At 38.8% G+C, this 11,729-nt stretch overlaps 1 protein-coding gene across 1 annotated transcript; it reads right to left on the bottom strand.

Annotated features, from left to right (window-relative positions):
- Nucleotides 1-1,058: 1,058 nt before the first annotated feature.
- Nucleotides 1,059-11,153, bottom strand: LOC127001675 (heat shock protein 75 kDa, mitochondrial-like). Its single transcript, XM_050866655.1, has 13 exons — nt 10,985-11,153; nt 8,489-8,703; nt 8,044-8,217; nt 7,588-7,751; nt 7,146-7,255; nt 5,870-6,106; nt 5,374-5,487; nt 4,602-4,787; nt 4,213-4,415; nt 3,882-4,023; nt 3,341-3,572; nt 2,726-2,798; nt 1,059-2,033 (listed from the first exon to the last, which is right to left on the bottom strand). The coding sequence occupies exons 1-13, from the start codon at nt 11,106-11,108 to the stop codon at nt 1,932-1,934; spliced, it is 2,076 nt and encodes a 691-aa protein (XP_050722612.1). The 5' UTR covers nt 11,109-11,153; the 3' UTR covers nt 1,059-1,931.
- Between the last annotated feature and the right edge of the window lie 576 nt (nt 11,154-11,729).

Below are 11,729 nucleotides of genomic sequence, written 5' to 3'. Positions count from 1 at the left end.
CAGTCTTCCACCATCAGGATGCAGCAGGGGAGAGAGATTTTAAGGATTTGGGAAATTTTGCTCTCGATCCATGCTGTCTGCCTTTCAGTTAATGCACCAGTAGAAAGAGTCTTTTCCCAAATGAACTTAATAAAAAAATAAAATAAGAAACAGAATGCAGCTGAAAAGCCTCGAAAGCATATTGCACATTCGTGCATTCATGCAAAGAAACGGCATTTGTTGCCAAGAATTTGTTCCTTCACCATCAATGTTAGCCCTGTTCACTCAAGACATATACCGTAAGGAGGCAGACACAGACCTGGATTTCTCTGATTTATAAAACTAAAGAATAAAATAGCTATAGGTATAGCTAGGCTAAATATATATATATATATATATATATATATATATATATATATATATATATATATATATATATATATATATATATATATATATATATATATATATATATATATATATATATATATATATATATATATATATATATATATATATATATATATATATATATATATATATATATATATTACATATATTATATATATATCATTAGTAGGTATATGGTAGTTTACAAATTATAATGGATTTTTGTTGATATCATATTTTAAGTTTACTTATGTTAATTTTAGAAAAATAAAATGTTCAGGATTATGAAAAAGTCTAATTGTAGTGGGACTTGAACCCAATCTTCGGGATTACCACGTCCACATGTTGAACAGCTCTGCCCCCGCCTCCCAAAAAGACTGTCATTCCTGTTCCCTTTCTGATTCGAGCCCTGCCCATATGAGGAGGGTAGATAAGTGTAGAATAATTTACTAAGTAATGACAGATCATATGAGAACTTCCCACAACCAGCACAATGCAGAAGCTTTACAATATTGTTGCACAGGTAGTGGTTGCCACTCGTCACCAAGTGTATCACAGTTACAGTACTGACAGCAAGTGTAACGTGGGTGGGTTGGGAGTTATTTCCTCATATCTACCAATGGGTTCTCTGAGAAGGCACACACTGGTGCCAACACAAGTCAGCAGGTGGTGGTGGTGAAACAAATAACATTATGTACACTTTTATTACAAAGAATTTCAAAATAGTATATGGATTCAATTTATATAAAACAAAACAAAATATTTCACACGGAAATGAATGCCCAATTAGCCCCAGCATTTTCATATGTATCACATAGGTGCAAGGGACTGTGGGAACAACTATTTTACAGAACATCTTCAGACACTCAACAAAATATCCCTCAGCAGGTACATTCGTCAGCTGCTCTCCAGGGTTGAATGATCTTTTCACCTCTTTTCCTCCTAACTACTGTCATGCCATGATTTCTATTTTCCAGTTATTCTTTCATTCATGCTCACCATCAGACTTTGCATTTATCATCTCCAGTGACAACTGCTTCATATATCTATAGTACACAGTACACCATTATAATGCATTTTCATCACAACTAGGTGTTTCTATGCTCAGAAAAACCTTGAATTTCTTCAAAACTGGTTACTATCCCCTTTATATTCTTTGTCCTGTCTCTTGTAATAATACTCTTTGACCATTTTCCTTTCTAAGATATCTCCCAACTTTATGCTTGTTTTGCATGATTATTATTTAACTTCTCAATTTTTTTGCTAATTACAATAACTTTGTAATTCAGTCTTTTTTTGCTTCTACAATATTATTATCTTGCACACTTTTTTATATCTAAATAACCAGATATGTAATGCCTTATATCTTTGGCTTGGAGATTTCTGTAGACAACTGATTAATCAACTCGCTATGATTCTCGGTCCACATACCACATCTTAAAACAGTATAACAGCATTTTATTATATCAACTTTCCCAGCGATGATTTCTTAAAATATCATAGCTATAGATGGAACTCTTGAGTATATAAGATTGCATCCACTCGTGGTGGCAGCGGCGAGCTCAGTGCTTCTCAAGGGCCAGCTCAAGGAGTTCATTCATGGTGGTGAGCACCGTGCGGGGGTCCTCCACCAGGCCGGCCACGACCATGGCATTGCTGAACAGCTGTGTGGGGAGTAAGGAAGACATGTCATCATATACATCTATGTAGTCTTTATGGTGGGCTCTTCACTAAGCTGGTCAGACTAATGAGAGACTTAGGGTTATGATTATTCTCTTGCTATAAAACAAGCTTCGGGACCCCTCACTGTCATCTACCAACAGACCTAAAGCGATTGCAACTTCTTTTTTTTGTTTAACATCCTTATTTTCCTCCCTCCCTGATGTTCGTCCTACAGCAATAAAAAGTGGAGAAAATACTGCACAGACTAAGAGATGTTGATGTATACAGATGATAATCCGCCTGGATTCAAGAAGACTCATAGCAGAGAGGTGTGTGTGTGCACTTGAATGTAGTGCAGTACTATATCAACAAAAGCTTACCAGTCTACATGTTCTTTCTTGATGTCAGCAAAGCCCTTGATAAACTAGAGGAAACCCTTCCTTTATCTGATAAAGAGATGCTCCAATACATCTAATTAATCTGATATTGATCTTGGAGACTTCATAAGTTTGTAAAATGTGTGGGGAAACTCAATGTCTGGATTACTCTGAGCAAGTAATGACATGATGCTGGGGGCTGTAATATCCTTATCTTGATAATGTAAATACAGAAAAGTAGAGTAAATTTACCCTGGGTTCCATTTGCAAGCTAGAATTGACAGTATAGCATTACCCCAGTTTCCACCATGACCCACCTGCTTGGCTGTCAGCTCAGCCAGGCGCGGGTTGCTGCTGCGCAGGCCATTCAGCTTCACAATGATGGGGTGGCTGGAAACAAAAGATAGTAACATATGGTAACAGGCAGCTTACATGAAAATGACAACTGAAGTGCACTGCCTATAACATAATATGAATTGCTGTCTTAGGGAGAAGCTGGTTCAGCAATCTATAATAAGGTTTCTTCCTCTGATTTGAACCTCGACTAATAATGTCTTCTATGCATAACATTTATAAATTATGTTCCTACTGTTGTATTCTCTAATATGATTTTAATGTGATTTAGGTAATGAGTCCACATTTTGAATGGAAAATTTGGTCATCTTGTACCCCATTCACCTTATGTGTCAGAAAATAAGGTAGCTGTATTTCCTGGTACATCTAGAAAATGTGAGTGAACTTAAGCTGTATTATACTTAAACCATTGTATACATAAACAAAACCCTTTCTCCGCATGTTTTGAATGAATGGAGAAAACTAATCACAAAACTGTACATACTTTATAAAACTAAAGAGATGCCTTGGCACTGTTATCCACTAGTGTCTGATGTCATGCTAACACACCGTCTCTGCCACCACTCCTAGATGCTCACCTGGGGTTGATCTCAAGCTGTGGCTGGAGTAGGGAGTAACGGGTTTCCTCAGGGATCTGTGAGAACTGTGTGCGTACAAAGTGTCGGGCAGCTCCCATCTCCTCCACTGTCACCACGCACGGATGGCTCTCCAGGCGGGGTGTGGCCTTCACGCCCCAGCACCGCCCCGACAGAACTTGCTTCAGCCAGTCCATCAACTCGTTAGCCTCTGTTCGCCGCAGACCTCCCTCGTCTGCACAGTGGTGGTGTGTGGTCAGTTGAATATATATATGTATATTTTTATCTAGCTGTATTTACCTATTTGTAGTATACAGGGCCTGAGCTACACTTGTGTGGTCATCTCCATATCTACATTTGTCTAGTTTTTCCTTAAATTTTCACACACTCTTTGCCTCCACCATTTCTTCCTTTAATTCATTCTATGTATATATTTCTATGGGAAAAATTATACTTCTTTGTGTCATATTAAGACGTGTGTGTGTGTAGAACAATAAAAGAACGGAAAACAGTAAAATCGGTGGTGCGGCAGGCCAGTACTTACTCCCTTCAAAATCGACAGAATCCTTGTTTTGGCGCATTTGCTTTTCAACAGAGATGATTTTCTTGTCGCTGAACTCCCTAAGCTGCATCAGAACCACCTCATCATATGGCTCATAGCAGAATAGTACCTCCACATTCTTTTTCTGGATATGTAGAAAAGAAAGCACATTATTGTATTGTTAACCTTGGACATGAAATTTCTAAGATGATACTCCTGGTGCAATATCTAATATAGAATCTATGACACTATTAAGTATCACTGAGTTAAGTTACAGCAATGTGTAGGCTTTCATTTTGAAGATATCTTGAATCACAAACTGTCGCAGTCCGACCTTCAGATCCTCAAAGTAGGGCGATGATTCGGCCAGCTCCCTCGAGGGTGCTGCAAGATAGTAGATGTCCTTCTGTTCGGCCTCCATGCGGCTGATGTACTCTGGCAGGGCAATCCTCTCCCCGGCAGGCTTGGCTGAGGACTCGTATACCAACAGCTTGGCCATCTCCTCTTTCTCCATCTGCTCCTGTGCTGACAATATACCTGAAGGGATGGATGCAAATCAGTAGCATGTAGGTCAAGGTTACCGAGATCAGTGATAAAAAAGGAGGGTGGGAGTAATTTTATGATTCTTTATTTTTAAAGGCAGCTGACTGAGAGTGTGGGGCCCATCATGGCTGTAAGGAAAACATATATGTTCAAGACTGGTATTTTTAAATAATTACTTACCTTCCTTTATGAAAATTCCATAGTCTACAAAGAACTTGTTGTAACTTTCAGTGTCCTTGCGTAACTTGTCAAAGAGGAAGCGAATGACTCTGTTCTGAATGACTGTGCGCAGCCTGCGGATGAGAGCAGAGTCCTGGAGCAACTCACGGCTCAGGTTGAGAGGAATGTCCTCGCTGTCCACGACACCTGAATAATGAGAAGTGTGAATGGATGCAATGGAATGTCATGTCTAACAGTAACCCCCTCCCCCCAGGGAAAAGGAATAGGACTTAGGGACGTTTTACAAGTCGAATCCAAGAAGTTTTGGGTCCCTACAGAGTCATTCATCCCGAACTTTGTAAAGACCCTAAATTTCTCGGATTCAACTTGTAATACGGCCTTTAATATGCAAATCCAGGGGGAAAAGGATGATGTGGGATACACATTACTTTAAGAGGTACAGGTTTATTGAAAAATTTATCAATCACAAAATACAATTACTGACTTGACTTGATTGTCTTTAAAGGCAGTATAAAAACTAATGCAGAGCAAATGTTAAGTAAGATACTATTAACCTCCACAAAAATATATGATGTGGGAGGTTTGATTGTCTCAAATGGGACAAATGAAAGAAGATGCTACTCATAAAATGAAACCAAGAAAAGTCCGAGATTTCAATCAGTTCTCTCTCTGTAAACTTACTGCAGTCATCCATATCTTTCAATCAATGACAAAAAACATTGCTGCACTCTGTGCACCTCCTTGAATCCTGCAGAGAAGGGATGCAATGTACCTTTCATAAACCTGAGCCACTTTGGAAGGACGTTCCCAGCCTTGTTCATGATGAGGACGCGGCGGCAGTACAGAGCCACTGAGCTGTCTCCATCGCGATTAAGGTCAAAAAGACCTGCAAGGGAAAGCAGACTTGCAAAGTACACCTCATTTAAGAAGGCTTTCTCTTAATATAGCTTAGATAATACTTAAAGAAAATATTTCATAAATTCTGATTTTTTAATGAAGTGCACACTACGTGGTACCGTACAGAGACCTGAACTGAAAATTTGTGAAGCATACCATAACTCAGTGACAAAAGATGTTATGTACTGTTGCGGACTGTCACTATAAAAGATAAAATTCATATGCAAGTAAATGGAGTGCACTGACTAACAAAATTACCCGAAGAGTGAGCATTACGAAACAGCAGCTGCTGAATTACTCAACATCCACTACCTAATCAGGTCAAATTAAATCACATACAAATGCATGCATGTACACACACACATACACACCTGGTTTGCCCTCCGGGACATAGAGAACACAGCGCAGGTCGATGGGGGCGTCTGTGCGGTAGTGCAGGGTGAAGCGCGGCTTGTCGTACGCTGAGCCCACAAACCGGTAGAACTCGTCGTGCTGCTGTGGGGACACTTCCTTGGGGTCCATCAACCATATGGGCTCGATGTTGTTGGCCTGCTCCCCGTTAACCTCGATCGGAGAGTTGACAAAGCTGCTGTACTTCTTGATCACGTCTGGGGAAGGCAAAGAGGAAATGGATGTAACAGAGAGGGTAGACTGATATGGGGATTTACCAGCTTGAGTGGACGTATATTTAGTTGTAACTGAGAAATAAATGTGTCCTGGCAATAGAAACAGATTTTAAGATCAATTTTAGCTCACATATAAAGGAAATAGTCTTCTTGATGTTAAGAGTCATGTGTTTTACAACTGCCTGCAGCTTTTAGTTTTAGCTATTTCCTGTGCAGCTTTCCCTTCACAACTAAGCTCTTGTGAAACAGCTAAAAAAGTTGAAAGCTGATGCTTTGTGATCGCCACTGACGATATGTCATTTGTTAACATGAACAAATGATTATTTTATTTAGGGTTTCTTAAATATATATATATATATATATATATATATATATATATATATATATATATATATATATATATATATATATATATATATATATATATATATATATATATATATATATATATATATATATATATATATATATATATATATATATATATATATATATATATATATATATATATATATATATATATATATATATATATATATATATAGCTCATGTTTGAGATATATCTCAATGTTTCATATTATAAGTGCTTTTAGTTTTCCTCAAGAAATGAGAATTATGATGTCATCAAGACCAAAAACATGCCATAAGATCCTGATTCTTGTTTATAACAGTAGGCCCTTGGTAAAATTGGTTTCATTATAGTTTGGCATTTCACATTAAGTTGCTGGTGCCAAAAAGTTATTGATGACATTAAGTGGGAACTAACTATACACAACAACTGAGCACAATCTGTGTGCTTACTGTGCAACTGTTGCTCCTTCAACCCTCTAGCTAAGCACTTCACAGCTAAGCTGCTTGGTCTCTGATCTGTAACACACGCTGGGCACAAGACGCTGGTTATTTTTTTCTTTTCAGAAAAAGTTTTTTTATACACCAGCAAATACAGTAACTGTCAAGGATTGTAGTCACCTGAAAACTTTGGTGATGGGAAAGATATTTTTCTAGACTTGAAGACACCCACCTTTGACACTCTGTTCATCAGCATACTCTCTGTCGGCAATTTTGAGGTGGCAAATGATCTTGGTCCCAGGCTCCACGCCCTCACACTCTTCAATGGTGTATTTACCACACCTGTGTGGATTACAGAGTTTTAATTGCATGCATGCACTCTGTTTTGATTATTGGATGATGTTTCAAAGGTGTGATGTATGTTCATGCAGAAGCAGCTTAAGCTATAATGATATGAAGTTGCAAATTTTACTTTAAACAACATTTACTGTTTAAGCTGAGATCAGTTTCCACAGAACTTTATTATTTCACAAACATCCTTGGTCATTTCTGTTTCATGGGACTCCTAATTTACTAAAAAGACAATCAAAGGACTATCGGTGGTGTCACCACAAGATTGGTGAAGAAAAGGAAATAGGACAAAGTAAACAGACAGGCAGAGTAGGTTAACCCACCCATCTGAGGTCCAGCAGTAGCCCACGCTGCCCGGGAGACGTGAGCGCGTGTACACCTCCAGCTTCTCCGCCACCATGAAGGCAGAATAGAATCCCACACCAAACTGACCAATGATGCTTTGAGGGTCTGACCCGCCAGCCTCCTGCAGCTGCTTGATAAAGTCCTGCACAGATGAAAAAACAAAAAACAAATTGGGTGCAATTAATTGTGGATCTATTACTGTTAATGGTGTGTCAATTTATTTGTAAGTTGGGTAAATTGACACATATGTATTACTGATCCTTTGCAACCCTTATAAAATGTGAAAAACTGAGAAAGGAGGTATGATCAGTATTAAGTACACTGTAAACTTTAATAAAATGCAATAGTATATAATAGACCTGGATTATGTAACTAGTAGTGCCAGCTTCGTCAAAATGTATATCAGTACAGAAAAAAAGAATCACTATCCATACTTTGGAGCCTGAACGAGCTATTGTGCCGAGGTTCTGCATGAGTTCCTCCTTGGTCATGCCGATGCCGGAGTCTTGGATGGTGAAGGTCTTGTCGTACTTGTCGGTGGTGATGTGGATCTTCATGTCTGCCTCGGAGGAGTCCATCTCTTTGCCTTGGAGGGACAGGTAGCGAGCCTGTGAGAGGGTCGAGGTGTGTGTTAGGAACTATGAACATCTGGCCAAGCCTTGTGATTCATGTCATTTAGTGTCTTTCACCTGCTGCTCCATCAAACATTAATACTGCATATAAATTTTTTTGCTACCAGTGAAGTACCACACATCAGATTTACCCTTATCCTCATCATCCTTCTTTTCCCCTACACAATATATTTATCAGACCAACAAATAGGAACTTCATGGACCAAGACCAAACCCTAGGGACTCATAGCCTCAGCCTTAGCCAGACCTTTTCAATAGCATCAGAAGCGTTGGAGATCAGCTCTCGGATGAACACTTCTTTCTCCGAGTAGAGGGACTTGGCCACGATGTCCAGCAGCATGCGTGTCTCAGCTTGAAACTCGTAGCTCTCAGGTTGCCCCGAGGTCTGTGCTGCTTCTTGTGCCCAGTGAGGGGAGGTATGGAGGCTACGGCACAGACTACCGGCCACACCTGCAGGTTGTGCTGGGGATAGAAAATAACGAGTTATTACACAGATTCTAGAAATTGCTGGGTAGCAGGGTAAATAGTAGTTTCATATGACTACTATATACAGCAGGCATGCCCATTACACATCTTCACTTTATAAGAAACACTTACCATGCAAGGATATGAAAATATAACCCACAAACTCAAAGTGTGTGAATTGAACCCATACTATGCAAGGTGGAAGCAAGGAAAGGCCTTAACCCATTGTGTAAGCACCCATCATGACATTGCTATAGCTTGACAGTAATAAGCTTGATGCTAGTGTGGACAGTGAATGTGGCAGTTCAGATAAGTAGCATGAGGGTGCGGCAAGTGATGAAATGGGTAGTGAAGCAAAGTCTCACCCTGCCTCGGAACCCCTGCTACTCAAGTCCTTCAGGCCAGTCATTTATTTCTGTATTTGGAGTACCCATATTTTTGTTGTTTTAGCTATAAACTGATATATCTTATATATTTTCCCTAGATTATGTCTCTTAAGGTACAAAAAAGGTCCATCAATCAGGGCAGTCCTGCACATATATAATGGGTACCAGGGGTTACCTAGGGAAGGCAAACTGTGATAACCTGGATGTTACTACACTGGGCCTGTGTCCCCTCCCTCAAAAAAAAAAAAAAAAAAAAAAAAATGTGAAGAAAGAGTACTAGTGTTATGGATATGCACAATGTAGGAATCAGACCAAATTTGGGATGGATGGATGCGCATTACGTTATATGACTTGACACTAATGATAATTGACTATAAATTACTAACAAGGACAATTGACACATTTCCTGGCATCACATGCTCACCGTCATATCAAATCACTGCCATTTTGAATCTAAATACTAAATCACTGCCATACTGAATCTAAATACTAAATCACTGCCATACTGAATCTAAATACTAAATCACTGCCATACTAAACCTAAATACTAAATCACTGCCATACTGAATCTAAATACTAAATCACTGCCATACTGAATCTAAATACTAAATCACTGCCATACTGAATCTAAATACTAAATCACTGCCATACTGAATCTAAATACTAAATCACTGCCATACTGAATCTAAACACTAAATCACTGCCATACTGAATCTAAACACTAAATCACTGCCATACTGAATCTAAACACTAAATCACTGCCATACTGAATCTAAACACTAAATCACTGCCATACTGAATCTAAACACTAAATCACTGCCATACTGAATCTAAATACTAAATCACTGCCATACTAAACCTAAACACTAAATCACTGCCATACTGAATCTAAATACTAAATCACTGCCATACTGAATCTAAACACTAAATCACTGCCATACTGAATCTAAATACTAAATCACTGCCATACTGAATCTAAATACTAAATCACTGCCATACTGAATCTAAACACTAAATCACTGCCATACTGAATCTAAATACTAAATCACTGCCATACTGAATATAAACACTAAATCACTGCCATACTGAATCTAAACACTAAATCACTGCCATACTGAATCTAAACACTAAATCACTGCCATACTGAATCTAAATACTAAATCACTGCCATACTAAACCTAAACACTAAATCACTGCCATACTGAATCTAAACACTAAATCACTGCCATACTGAATCTAAACACTAAATCACTGCCATACTAAACCTAAACACTAAATCACTGCCATACTGAATCTAAATACTAAATCACTGCCATACTAAACCTAAACACTAAATCACTGCCATACTGAATCTAAACACTAAATCACTGTCATACTGAATCTAAACACTAAATCACTGCCATACTGAATCTAAATACTAAATCACTGCCATACTGAATCTAAATACTAAATCACTGCCATACTAAACCTAAACACTAAATCACTGCCATACTGAATCTAAACACTAAATCACTGCCATACTGAACCTAAACACTAAATCACTGCCATACTAAACCTAAACACTAAATCACTGCCATACTAAACCTAAACACTAAATCACTGCCATACTAAACCTAAACACTAAATCACTGCCATACTAAACCTAAACACTAAATCACTGCCATACTAAACCTAAACACTAAATCACTGCCATACTGAACCTAAACACTAAATCACTGTCATACTAAATACCAAGTAACTGCCATACACAATACTGAATCACTGCCATACTAAATACCAAGTCACTGCCATACACAATACTAAATCACTGCCATACTAAATTACGCCGGTGGGATGGGTCAGACACAGGACACCCCCGGCACCCTCCTACAAGCCTCTCCTTCCTCTCTTACCCTGGTGGAGCGCTGCGGGGCCGTGGGTGAGCGCCGCCAGCGTCCCCCGGGGCAGCCTGGGGGCGCGGCGGAGGGCGAGGAGTGACCCGGCCAGGCGTGTTGAGCCCAGACGTGCTGCCATCATGTTGTGAATGTGAAGTGCAGACGATGTGCCTAAGGGAAACGGGGCTACGAGTTTTATCAAGTACACCGACAGATTGATTGATTGATAGTTTATTGTTGTAAGTAAAACAACAAAGGAGAAGGGAGGAGCATGCCATCCCAACCCCCAGGCAGTACAGAGTGTGATTATACAACTAAGGATACATATGTGTGATTGATTGATTGATATAGTTTATTGTTGCAGGTCCTACCATTGTATCTTTTTAATTTCATGGTGCTACCTACACATGTATTAATAGTTGTATAATCACACTCTGTCCTGCCTGGGGGTTGGGATGGCATGTTCCTCCCTTCTCCCTTGTTGTTTACCTGCAACAATAAACTATCAATCAATCAACAACAAGGGATAAGTAGCACCAGGAAACTAATAAAAAGATACAATGGTAAGGGACAAGTGCTGATATAACAGGTACAACAACATATATACAGTAGATACAACAGATACAATAACAGCTATAACAACGGATACAACAATTGATACGACAAAAATACAACGCAGATTGATTAATTGATAGTTTATTGTTGTAAGTTTGATTGATTGATTGATTGATAGTTTATTGTTGCAAGTAAAACAACAAAGAAG

This window comes from Eriocheir sinensis, chromosome 21, assembly GCF_024679095.1.
Source record: "Eriocheir sinensis breed Jianghai 21 chromosome 21, ASM2467909v1, whole genome shotgun sequence".
NCBI lineage: Eukaryota > Metazoa > Arthropoda > Malacostraca > Decapoda > Varunidae > Eriocheir > Eriocheir sinensis.
This window is presented reverse-complemented; position numbering and strand designations above follow the sequence as displayed.

Excerpts from the sequence above, each read along its gene's own strand:
- LOC127001675 (XM_050866655.1), bottom strand. The coding sequence starts at position 11,108 with ATGATGGCAGCACGTCTGGGCTCAACACGCCTGGCCGGGTCACTCCTC. Across the intron at positions 6,107-7,145 it reads TGATGAACAGAGTGTCAAAG|ACGTGATCAAGAAGTACAGC; the intron begins GTGGGTGTCTTC and ends TGCCTTCCCCAG. Across the intron at positions 2,799-3,340 it reads CAGCTTGAGATCAACCCCAG|CCACCCCATCATTGTGAAGC; the intron begins GTGAGCATCTAG and ends TTTTGTTTCCAG.